This window comes from Mustelus asterias, chromosome 20 (assembly GCF_964213995.1).
Source record: "Mustelus asterias chromosome 20, sMusAst1.hap1.1, whole genome shotgun sequence".
Classification (NCBI taxonomy): Eukaryota; Metazoa; Chordata; class Chondrichthyes; order Carcharhiniformes; family Triakidae; genus Mustelus; species Mustelus asterias.
Genome location: NC_135820.1, coordinates 51,599,882 through 51,613,064, shown reverse-complemented (window position 1 = coordinate 51,613,064; position 13,183 = coordinate 51,599,882). Strand labels below are relative to the sequence as shown.

Sequence of the window (13,183 nt, the reverse complement as noted above, 5' to 3'; positions counted from 1 at the left end):
TGCAACCAGCAAAATCTGATAAATGCTATTGAAATCTTAGATAAAACCCTCTGGCATCACTTTCTGTAGAATTATGCAACATTGCACTCTGTTATCATGATAAGCGCAATTATATAACTTACATTTGTTATGATTTGTTGTCAGATACCTGAAGTTGGGCATGTCTTTGGTGGTTGGAGACGTGTGAGCCAACTTTATTGTTTTGGTGCCTTGAGCTAAATAACGGTAGTTTATGGCCAGGCAAATTTCTCATTCATTCTAAGCTCTAATGGGGCCACACACTTACAGACTCTCAATATTCTGTTCTCAAAACATGGGGCTTTAAGATTTTTGCCATTATATTGGGATTCAAATTCTAATAATGGCAGATAATTTCCTGGCTGCCAACTATAGTAACAAATATTTCTGAAGTTAACTGGAAAAATCTTCAGAAGTAATTAAAATATTGCATATAGTGGAATCCCGTTTATGTCAAGTAACTCATGGCTGTATGCTTTCAGTATTTAAAGTATCCCTTCCCATGTTTTTATATACAGGAGGTTTATTAGAACCTTTCACTGAAAACATTGGTAAAAGCAGATTTGTAATTGCTTTTAAATCAAAAATGCATAAATATTTGAAAAACAAGAAAAAAGGATAAAAGCAAATTACTGCGGCTGCTGGAATCTGAAACCAAAAGAGAAAATGCTGGAAAATCTCAGCAGGTCTGGCAGCGTCTGTAAAGAGAGAAAAGAGCTGGCGTTTCGAGTCCAGATGACCCTTTGTCAAAGCTTTGACAAAGGGTCATCTGGACTCGAAACTTCGGCTCTTTTCTCTCCTTATAGATGCTGCCAGACCTGCTGAGATTTTCCAGCATTTTCTCTTTTGGTTTCAGAAAACAAAAGGATTTTGGAAAGGACACGGGGATGGAATTCAGTGTATAGTTCTTTCAAAAACTAGGACAGGAACTATAGGCTGAATGGTTAATCACTGAATCATCAAACGTAAAAAAAAACAAATAAGCGTCAATCACAAAAATAAATTCAATTCCCCAGCACTGAAGTAAATAAAATTTATTATCAGTGAAGTACTGTCAGTGCATATTGCTGACTGTCTCCAAGATGAGTGCACAGTTTATATCCTGATTAAATTTAAAAACCGTGAACATCAGGGAATGTCCATGGGAGTATCTTTTATTGAATTCTGTTCCTTGTTGCTGTCTTTAGTTTGCCCAGGAGTTGAAAAACAGAGCATGGCCCTCCTTCAAGCAAGCTTCGACCAAATTGCACCTGTTAAGCAGCACTGATTTCTGTCCAACCAACTGTCATGTTAATGTAATTGAAGTATCCTGTCCCAAAAGTACAACCTCTCTGGGAAGATCTTTCAGCATACGCTTTGGTCGAAAAAATTCTTTCCTTGGCCTGGAACAGGATCAAGGTAATGGAAAATTGCTGTCTGACTGTTGCCGTTTAAGATTGTTTAATTACTAATTTAATTAATTAAACACTAAATTCCCCTTGCCTGAGTTGAATTTTATCACACCGACCAACTTGATTCCAAGAGGTTCTGATGTGTGTTGTGGTACGGTTCCATGTATGTTGACAGTCCTCTGTTACCTCATCCAAGTTTGCGTTCTGCATGTGCAAGTTAAGACATTAAATTTCAGCAGGTTAGCTGACTGGTTCGTAACAGCCTGATCCCATCCTCATCTGACATGAAACACGTTCACTTAATACTGGATGCCAATGGAAACCAAGCTGAATTTTCAGTTCTCTGTAGCGAGTTGCGAAGATAATTGTAATGTGCCGACTGACACTGTAATAATGTTTAATTCATCTTAAAACAGAGATCAAACTAAAATTTGCAGTTGGAAACCGAACACGTCAGAAACAGGAGGTCAACCGGCATCTGCAGAGAGAGAAAGAGAGTTGACCATTTTGTGTTGATGACCTTTGTCAGTTAGAAATGTATCAGGTTTAAAGCAAGTACAGAGACGGGAAGTGGAGGATGGCAGGGGTGTGCCAAGGGAGGGAATAATGAAGGGTGGAGGGCAGAAGTCTTTTGATGACCAAAGGGATGATACAGCAGGTTTAAAAAGTGAATATGAATGGGATAACGGGGCAAAAGAGGAGTTCAGAAGAAGTGCTAATGATTACGACAGTACCTGCTGCCTGAGGAAAATGAGAGCAATGGCTAAGACATCAGATGGTTGAATTCTGTGTTAACAGAAGGTTGTGCCTGATCAAAATATGAGGTGCTGTTCTTTGAGCTTGTATTGAGTTTTATTGCAACTTGTATGGGAGGCCGAGGTCAGAGTGCAAAGGCAAATGATTGGAAGTTCTGAGTCATGCTTGTGGACCGCCTAGAAATGTTCAGCAGTGCGGTTATGCAGACTGGGTTTTAACTTCCTCAATCTGGAGGAGGCCAAAGCATGAACAGCGAATGCAGCTTACTGAATCAGAGGAAGTAAAAGTAAATCACTGCTTAATTCGGAAAGCATGTTTGGGACCCGGGATATTGGGAAGGGAGGGAGTGGTAGACATTTGGGGCCTGATTTTACCAAAACTTCCGGGCGCGAAATTGCGGTAAAGTTGGGCGTCGGGCCTATACTGCTATCTGCACCTGATTCCGAGCAGATCGCGGCTTTACCGACACCCGATTCAGGCGCAGGTCCAGCCCGCGCCCGAATCGGGCGGCCCGATGATTTAAATGCATTTGCATGCATTTAAATCGACTTAGTGAACCGCGCGCCCAACTCTACCGCCAAATCCCACTTTACCGTCTTCTGGCCCGATCCGCGTCCGTGCTGTTACCGACCCGAAAAATAAAAGTCTGAAGTCGCCGCTGCAGCCTCCGAAGAGCGGGGTCAGAGACTGCAACGGCTCTCTGACCCAGCTCCTCCTCTGGTTGGGGCGGGAGGGAGTGGGAGGAGGAGAGGGGGTGTGACATCGTCTCATTCCCTGGGGGCGGGGGGGGGGGGGGGGGGGGCGCGGGGTGGGAGAGGGGGTGTGACCGATCATCCCCTGGGGGGGGGGGGGGGGGGGGGAGGGGGTGTGACGTATCATCCCCTGGGGGAGGGGAGGGTGGAGGAGAGGAGGGGGTGTGACGTATCATAATCTGGTCGGGGGGTTCCGCTGCCTGTCTGCGGCCGATCCCTCCTGGCACCATCACTGGTACACTACCAGCCACAGCCATCTCTCCCGCTCTCTCGCACCTGCAGGGAAGAGTAATCTGTGGCTGGTAGTGTACCAGTGATGGTGCCAGGAGGGATCGGCCGCAGACAGGCAGCGGAACCCCCCCCCCGACCAGAGGACGAGACGTCACCCCCCCCCAACCGCCACCCCCCCCCCCGCCTCCCCCAGGGGATAATCAGTCACACACCCTCCCGACCAGAGGATGAATGTCAGAGAGCCAATGTGTCCGCTTTCTGTTTTTTTTTTTTTCGCGCCCGAGCGCACTGTCAGATTTTTTTCAAACTGCACATGCGCAGTTCAGAGCTCCGATTGGTCCGCCAACACTAAGCCCCCGCCCACAGCTCGGATCGGGCCGGAGCCGGCAAAACGCGTATGGGCGCGCTGGAAAGAGGATTCCAGGCGCGAATCTATTTGACGCCCAGATCTGGCACTTCGACTCAAAATGGTAAAATTCCCCCCTTGGTGTGCAATTAATTTTAAATGTAAGATTGATAGCTTTGTTGGGTAAGGGTATAAATTGATTTGGAGCTAGGGCAATGAATGAAGTTTAGATACTGATCAGCTGTGATCTGATTGAATTGGGATGGGGGGGCGGGGAAGTGGGCTCGGAGCTGAATGGTCTACTTATGTTTCTATTATGCTTTCTGTGTAAGAGTTGGATCTCCAGTTTGTAGGTTTCAGTCGAAAATTAGATTAATATTCCAGATTTTCTCACACTATGGTTAATTGTTGAATAAGTCTTGATAAATGGGAGAAAATGGTCATCCGCAGTGCGCCAACAGTACGTTTGTGCGATGAAAATGGGCTTCGAAACATTTCTGAGAAATTTGAGATGTAGATTTTATGGAAAATGTGATTTCAAGTGATGTTTGGTCAGAGGAAAATGTGAACTACTTTGAGTTTTTTGTTTCCTTTTTACTTGCCATTTTTGTTGAGAAATAATCTTGACTCATGACTCAGACTACTGTCAATGCCAAAGCATTGAACTCATCCGCGTGATTAAGCATTGGCCATGATTAGACAGTGTTTCTCCTTCAGAAGAAGTTCCCTGTCTTTGCAACCTGGAGTTAATTCTCAAAAGTTGAAATTGGCATGGTGCGGAACAGTTTTGGCTTGTCCAGGCATAAGTGCATTGTTGCTGCTTATGCCAAGCAGTTGACAAGGGAGGGATCACTTCAGGTCAGTTCAACTGCAAGTGCGCAAAATCTTGTAAACTTCACCTGGGGATCTTCCGTAGCTTGTTGCTTACTCCTTTCAGACATTCGGATCTGGAATTTGGGTGGGGGCTGGGGTGGTGCTGAGGCATGTTTTCTAACACACCAGCTTCATGTTGCACTGCAGGAGGAGAAGGTGGGAGGCTAGAAATGATGAACATTGATATGTTGAAGGTTTTGCTCTTTGTTGCCAGAGGACTCGCACCCGGACAGAGAGCCAGTGTAAGGGGAATCCATCCACTTTCTTTGTGGAAGAGAAATGGGAGCAAAGGATATTAATACTCGTGTATTTTAATTACTTTTTTTAAAACTGGGATGTCTGTTTGAAGAGTAAACACATGGGCCCAATTATTGCTGTGACCAGCAAAAAAGGACAACTTTGCCATTCACCTGACATGCAGTTGCCCTGAGGCATTGGCTGGGATCATTTGGTCCCACCAATGACAACAGCATTTTGCATGTCTCGTCTGTCCTACCTGTAGGGCACCCACTGAAGGGGTCGCCATCGTTGGGACTGGAATTTCCCGCCAGCGGAAAGGGCTGGAAAATCCCACCCATTTTATAGGCTGGTCAGTGGAAATTTCTAGCAATTGGGTGTTTGATCCAGTGTTACGCCCTCTATAGGAATCCGTGAGCCAATCACGCAGCAGGGAGAGGCTCTTCAGTCAATCACTTTGAAGAATCCCAAGCGACTTGCGCAGACTGCAAAGCAGATTTTAAAAACTATAAATGGCATTTAAATCATGGTACGAGAATAAAAATAAACACACGTCATATTAATAGAGCGAAATCAGGAGTAAAACTAAACAAAAAAGGCATGTAAATCTGCATCATAAATTTCCTTTGGGAATAAGACCCTACATTTCCCAAGAAGAAAATTCAGGACCAGATGTGTAATGCAATAATTATCATTTGTGACGTTTAAGACTCTTGGTCCTGGATCTGTCTAAAGGACACGAGAAGTGGGCAATTAATACTAAGGTCATGCCATGACAGTGATTTGGATTCCATTGGCAACAGCGCAACCAGTGGAGAACTGAATATCACTGACTCATTTTTGGTGTTTCCCATTTAATTGTGCATGTGCGGCTATCAGAAGTTTTTTTTACCCTGTAATAAGGGTGAATGCTGACAGCCGTGCCATTAATAGTGTAGCAAAGTCTGGGCCACTGAAATGGTGCCGAGTACATCCCGTGCAACCAGTTGAAGGATGTGACTTTGTACAGCAAGTTGCTTTGAGGATGATTTATTTTATTATGCGGCATACAGCTGTCAGGAAGTGAACTTCTATATGGTTGTTAGAAACACCATTTGGAGTGGCAGATGTAATTTGCACTTTTCCCCTCTCCTCTGAAGTTGGACTCTGTAATCCATCTAGCTACATCTTGCTACTTGTTCAAAAGCTCTGTGCGTCTACAGGTGACTTTAATAATCAAAATTGGGGCTTAGACTCTGTCCCTCAGGGCAACCAAAGTTCAGTGTTTTGCTGCTGGCAACAGTGGGTGTTGCTGACTTTTCATATTATTTACTCCTGCTTCTTGATCTCAGCAATGTGTAATGTTCAGTGGTTCTTTCATTGCCTGCTTCTTGGTGACGGTAAGATGTTATTGTTGTTTGCAGGTATTATAAATCCTATGAACTACACTCGGCATAGCATCACCACCATGGCAGCACCCCAGTGGAAGTGTTTAGTGATGGGAGAGGGAGAAACCGACCAGCAGCTGGATTCAGATGAGTTGGTAAATCAACAGAATGGAGAGGTGACCCAAGAAAGTGGAGGCTTGAGCTGTCTATTGAAGCAGGAAGATATGGAGATTCAGGACTCTTTCTTCCAGCTTTTTATCAAACTGGAGATTTCTTCAAAAGAGATGAAGCAATACGTAATGCAAATAAATGCGTAAGTGATCAGTGACTCAGGATTGAATGTTAATGATTACCTACTCTGCAGAAATGTGCCTTTCTGGCATAATGTCAAATTGGATTTTTTCTTGACTTGCTGGTCAATACTCCCATTATTTAATGATTTTGCCATACTAATAATTTTTAAGGTTTGCCTGGTTAGTTTGTCTTGCAGTTGGTTGCCTCCATTAACGCTCACACCCAAAAACACAGCAGATCATATTTATTTCTCAACGAGTGTGGTGACTTGTTTCCGTATCATTCTGCAGGCACTGCTCTGCTAATGACTATTGAGATGTGCTTGGAGAATCCTGGGCCTTCTATTTCTTCTCCCCTTCTTTCTTGTGGAAAGTTAGTGACCTTGTTTTTTGTTTGACTCTGACTGGTGGCCTTGGATAGTCAGCCCTGGTTCAACTAGTGGGTGAGATCATGACACACATTGGGGATCAGCTCCAAGTAGTTATCTGTGTGGTTCAGCTCTCACTGCTTTAATTGACCTGGGAAAACGGCTAACCATAAATCTGAATGCCAGTGACAAATCACAAATTTAAGATTAAACTAGTTATATTATTAGTCAGTAGAAATGATGGGTAGCAGCATCACCAAACAGCATTCTGACCTTGAGCAATAGATGATTTGTTTTGCAACAATGAAAGAAATTGATCACGTTCTTGTTCCTCTGTAGCCCCTGTTTAGACATGTAGCAGCTCAGCTGGAAGATGTTCCTAAAAATTACTTTCTGAACAGCCCACTAGGAACCTGTGACACAAGTTGACCCAACAAAATAAGAAAGTTAGGCAGCATAAACATTAAGATTCAAACTGTGATTTAAGGCCATAAGATATAGGAGCAGAATTAGGTCACTCGGCTCTGCCATTCAATCATGGCTGAAATGATTCTCATCCCCATACTCCTGCCTTCTCCCCGTAACCTTTGATCCCCTTATTGATCAAGAACCTACCTATTTCTGTCTTAAAGACACTCAATGACCTGGCCTCCACAGCCTTCTGTGGCAATGAGTTCCAAAATTTACCACCCTCTGGCTGAAGAAATTCCTCCTTATCTCAGTTTTAAAGGCGTGTCCCTTCACTCTGAGGTTGTGCCCTCGAGTCTTAGTCTCTCCTACTCGTGGAAACATCCTCTCCACGTCCACTCTATCTAGGCCTCTTGGTATTCTGTAAATTTCAATTAGATCCCCTCTTATCCTTCTGAACTCCATTGAGTAAAGACCCAGACTCCTCAATCGCTCCTCATATGACAAACCCTTCATTCCTGGGATCATTCTTGTGAACCTCCTCTGAACTCGTTCCACAAAAAGGCTGTAATGTTCCATTTGTAGGGTAACCATCGGTAATATTTGTGTGTTTACTGCATTAATGTCTAACTGTAACTTGAAGCCTTGTATTGAATTGCAGTTTTCACCTCTAAATTGTGTTGCACGTGATCTCAAATGCAAGAAGTGGTACCCAATCCATCTGGAAATACAAGCCAATTGTTTCCAGGTGGCTTAACAAAGAGAGAGAAAATTATTTCCATGTGCAAAGCATTTATTGTCGATCACGAGCGTAATGTTGTTTCTACTGTGTCTGCAGCCTGCTGTCCTCAATAACTGAGCCTGCCCAGTCTGAGACTTCAGAGCACACTTCATCAGACCTCGCACTTCCGCCATCCGTCCTAATAGAAGAAAACGATATTGACAAAGCAGAACACTGTGGAACAAAGAGAGTCTGCTTTGTGGTGAATGAAGAAGAGCAGGATGACTCCGGACACGATACAACAAGTTATAGGGATTCCTATAGGTATGAACCTCTCTCGATCTCCTTAGCGAGACACCACCAACCTAGCATAAGTTTATGATTGGTCTTTTAGTGGTAATGTGTTTATTAATCTCTGAATATTACAGCACAGAAACATACCATGTGGCCCTCTCCATTTGCACTAATTTTCTATCTTCGCCTCTGCCACCTTGTCCCAGTTCCATTCTCCGGGTTGATTACTGAAACCCTGATATCTGTTTTAGCTCCTGCCATTGACCATTGCCTGGCTGGCAGAATTGCTGGGAAGATTCTGTTGATGGGGCTTTAATCAGTCACTTTTAAGAAAGATTAAGCGTAGAGTGATGCAGAACAATTAATCCGTTAGAGAAATTTTCTTTCTCTCAGCTTCTGGCCTCCTCCCAGTAATAAACTCTGGTTATCCAGTTTAAATTGTAAACTCGCTTTGTGGGAAATCACTTATCTCGAGAATATGCACAACAACCATTAGGGCAGCAACCTCTTGTGTTATAAGGCTATTTCACTCGTATCTATTAATTTGTTTCTTTAATATAAGATGAATATGTTTACTAATAGAATAATCGCTCTACATACCATTGCCTATGCCTTTAAATGGCTAAATTAACTTGGGTGAAATACAACTGCTGACTATTTGACCAAGAAAAATGACTTATTTTGCCACTGCCCACTCGGGTTAATCTGCAGTCTTCCTTAAACACTGCAAATGCCAAATACTGGCTTGCAGGTAGGGATTAAAAATAGATGAAGCCTAGGTAGGGGTTATTTCTGCCCATCTAGAGAAGTCAGTTATAGATGGGCATTGGTGGTACTTCAACACCAGATCTTCAAAGTCTCTTCTTAGCCTTGGGTGAGTTGGGATGATAAGCATCAAGTTAACTACCTTGAGTTTAATTAAGTACAATTAATAAACCAGAGTAATATGTACCAGTTAACGTTGTCCTGAGCATCTAATGAATGCAGTTCATGCCTGGCTATTGTGTACTAATTCAGCTCTCAGTATGTGGAAATTGATTTTTTTAAAAGTATTGACTGTGTTGCTATATTCAGTTTGAGAAGATCAATTCGATATTTTCACCCAGCTTTGCCATGCGTGGTATATTAGACATTTACACCACTATAAAGTAGTATAAATGTTTCATAGCTGGAGTGTATTCCATGCCGTATCTATGACATTTCCTAATTATAGTTTAAACCTTATCCCAGGACATGTTCTAGTCCTGCTGTGCTTTCCATACCACTCTCCCACCAGCCAATTCTCCCTTCACCACCCAAATAATCAAGGGGTGGCATGGTGGCATTGTGGTTAGCACTGCTACCTCCCAGCGGCAAGGACCCAAGTTCAATTCCGGCCTCGGGTCACTGTCTGTGTGGAGTTTGCACAGTCTCCCCATGTCTGCATGTCTCACACACAGATGCTCCCGTTTCCTCCCACAGTCCAAAGATGTGCAGGTTAGGAAGAGTGGTCTTGCTAAATTTCCCGTTCGCATCCCAAAATGTGTGGGTTAGCTGGATTACGGAGGTCAGGCAGGGAAGGAGTGTGTGGGCGTGGGTAAGATGCTGAGTTGGTGCAGCCTCAATGGGCTGATTGGCCTCCATCTGCACTGTAAGGATTCTTTGATTTCTATGATTAAATTAGTTTTACATTTGTAATTGTTTGGGACTATGGAGTCAGAGGTTTATTGAATCCAGTTTGGACAGTTCCTTTCGATATTTGATTCTTTTTTGGAATGATGTAAAACTGCGCACCATAGTGAGTGAAGAGGCGCTATGTAACTGAGTTTCAGGCTGAATAGTTTGCAACCCCCAGCCCATACTTCAGTAAGTATCAATAGGTGCAAGTAGCTGAACAGCTTCCAATTACACCATGGAATTATGTGCCTTTTCCTGCAGTGTTTCAGAATTTCGGTTAGTTTCGGCACTGATGTTTTTAAGCAAGATGCCAACTAAAAAATGAGCAAACTCATCTGCCAGTTTCGTAAATCTGTTAAATGAGCAGCGGAATGTTATAAGCTGTGCTAGTTTTGGAGTCTATAAGAATTAAAAGCAAAAGCGAAGCATGAAGTAGTCGTTCTAAAATTGTTTTCTTCTTTCCAAAAACGCAGACACTTTAAGTTGAATTAATCAATTGCTCCATTGTGTGCTGATTTGAAACAGATTTATTTCTTACAACTTGTTCATGCTTGGTGTAGGTTTGCAATACCAGCTGTTTGAAAGATTTTTTTTCCCCAACAATCTGTGAACAATTTTCTCACGAGTTCAGTTCCAAACATTGAAAGCCCTTTTTTTTTCTTTTAAAAAATGTTTGGCTGTTACAGGTATTTATGCAGAATGGCGAGGTGGTAAGAATTGTTTATTCAGGTGTCCTTCAGAATCCATTTTCACTATCGGGGCAATGTGTGCCAAGGTTTTGATTTTGGACTCAAATTATTTCCCAATTTAGTTCCTGGGTTTCGTGACCAATGGTAACAAACATTCCTAGCATTTTCCCTTGAGTAGGAAGTGTGTGAATTATAAGAAATCTTTATTGTTGAGTCCTATCAATATGTGAAAATACCTAAGCTCCCGACAGCTGATGGCAGTTTGGTTTAAGGAGTGATAAATAATGGACTCTCATCTCTGCTCATAGCGAATGTAATTCTGTTATTTTGGGGAAAAAAAATACCGGGACTCTACAGAAAATTCTGTGTCCTTGTTGGAAAACCCCACAAGCAACTAGTTCTAAAGCACCGCTAGAAGCTTTGGTCACAAATGATAGATAGATATTCAGCCCATCTGGTTAAACCATCCACAGAATCCAAAACACTTGCCATTGTGTAATGAGTGGCGTAAGTTAGCATGGACTGCTGACTACACCTGTATTCTTGCAGCCAACAATTGAAGGAAGTTCGAGACAATTATTTGTAGAGGAAGACTACTTTCAGGTGTGATTGACTATTTGGGTTCCATTGGCTACCATTTAAATTGTTTCCATCAATGTAATAAATTTTTCCTTTTAAGATGGTCAGGCAATGGCTGTCAGCTAGTGGAATAGCGAAGCAGTTTTCAGTTAAGATGGCACTGATGTCACAGGTTTAGCATCATTTTTGGAAGCATTGGTACCGTTGCTTATGCGTTGCACCTACCTGGGGCGGCATGGCGGCACAGTGATTAGCATAGCTGCCTCACAGTGCCAGGGACCCGGGTTTGATTCTTGGCTTGGATCACTGTCTGTGTGGAGTTTGCACAATCTCCAATCTGCGTGTGTTTCCTCCGGGTGCTCCGGTTTTCTCTCAGTCTGAAAGACGTGCTGATTAGGTGGATTGGCCATGCTAAATTCTTCCTCCGTGTACCCGAACAGGCGCCAGAGTGTGGCGACCTGGGAATTTTCACAGTAACTTCATTGCCGTGTTAATGTAAACCTACTTGTGACCAGTAAATAAACTTAAACTTATCTGGCATAAAGGTTCAATCTCTGTAAAACCTCAAACCTCATGTAAATTTTGTTGTAAAACATGTCATTTTTTTTTCTTGGTGCTTTTTGAGTGTTAAATGATGTGCAGCACAAGGAGGTTCAACAATGTGGTCTTGCTTAGTTTTAATTGTGGTCAAAGGATTAAGCAAAAATGGGTAGAGTTTCTATAAATACACTAATCAAAATCTGATCAGTCCCTTTGAAAATGAATGTTATTTTCCCCCAGCAAATTCCAGATAATGTGTAGGACAGACAATCTTTCCTGCTTTCTTTTCTAACCCTTCTTTGGGATGTTTGGAATACTGAAATGCATAGTATTTAATCCAGCCTTTCTCTTTCTACAAACCAACTCTTGAACACCAGCTAATTGCCAATAATGATGACTCTAACATTATCGGCTTCTTTGTTTTGTAAATTGCTTTGACCTCCAACCCTGAGGGTATGAGTGAAGGTAGTTTTATATTATCCATTCTGCCGATATCTTTAGTTTCTTTTCGAAGCTGTGAATTAATTTACAATTGCACCCTTATTTAGGGTTCATTCTTCCCTGTAATTTATTTCTATTTTGTGAATACACATGTAGATAAGATAGTCCAATTTGTTGAAGTCTGGATACTTGGGCATCAGTGATTTTTTTTTGATTGTAATGGGATCAATTCTTTTGTATTCTATAATAAAGCACATAATTGACTTAATTCCCTTTACATATAACTTTTTTTATTTTCTGAAAGACTTATCAGAAGACTAATTTAGTTGTAAACCCAGAGCAATAAAGGGAGGATGATATTGACTTGCAGCCTTGGGGTATTTTCAGAAATGTAACATGATTTAATGTAAGTTTTGTTTTACCCCTGTGTAATATTGCTGTGTAACTGCATCACAGTTTAATGTGTGTTTCTGCCTGTTTGGATAAGAAAGCATGGATTTTGTTTTTGATAAATTGCCCCCTAGAGGTAAATAGGGGAAGGTGTGAATAATTTCCAGTCCTGTTATTTCTGCAGTTTAATCAGAAAGGTACAGCAAAGGCTTATGAGCTATCAGATGCCAATTTGAAGTATTTTATATGTAAAATTTATAAAGTGAATAGGGTGGATTCCAACTGCTAAATTGCAACAACCATTTAGGTTTGGAATGTGTCTAGTCTACTGCTGTATTGGCAAGAGAATGCGAGTGGTTGTTGCCAGGAATGACTGTGTAGACTTATGTAGCAACGAAAACCAATAATATTTACCTATAAACTTGAAAGCTGGAGTGATATCTGAGCTTTGTTGGACAGGATATTAAGAATTTTGTAGTATGTAAATCAAGCACATCATCTATTGGCACTTTATTCAAAGCTGAGGTCAAATCCCAATGCAAACGCTACATCCTATGCTGCTGAGGCTTCTCTCTTGGCCACGGGGCATTTTGACCACAGTTTTATTTATATTTTAAAGCAAAGTATCTACTTCCCAAGGGCAGAATATGAGTGGGTGTATGTTCACTCTGTCCTTTCAGAAATAAGTGATAGATTGTGACATGGATTTCATTATATCAACTTTGGTTTGTGTAAATCACCAGGTTTTAAACATTACTAGTTTATGTGCTTGTAAATTACTTACTTTTATGCACTGAAGAAGCTAGTAAACTACTGTTGGCTTCAAAAAAAAT

General features: G+C 42.0%; 1 protein-coding gene across 1 annotated transcript in view; it reads left to right on the top strand.

Moving 5' to 3' along the window:
- Positions 1–13,183, top strand: part of prex1 (phosphatidylinositol-3,4,5-trisphosphate-dependent Rac exchange factor 1) — a 204,203-nt gene that overhangs the window by 155,000 nt on the left and 36,020 nt on the right. Inside the window, exons 24-26 of the mRNA XM_078236543.1 lie at positions 1,206–1,416; positions 6,008–6,284; positions 7,879–8,085. Coding sequence (XP_078092669.1) covers positions 1,206–1,416; positions 6,008–6,284; positions 7,879–8,085 — 695 coding nt within the window. The remainder of the gene's footprint in view (positions 1–1,205; positions 1,417–6,007; positions 6,285–7,878; positions 8,086–13,183) is intronic.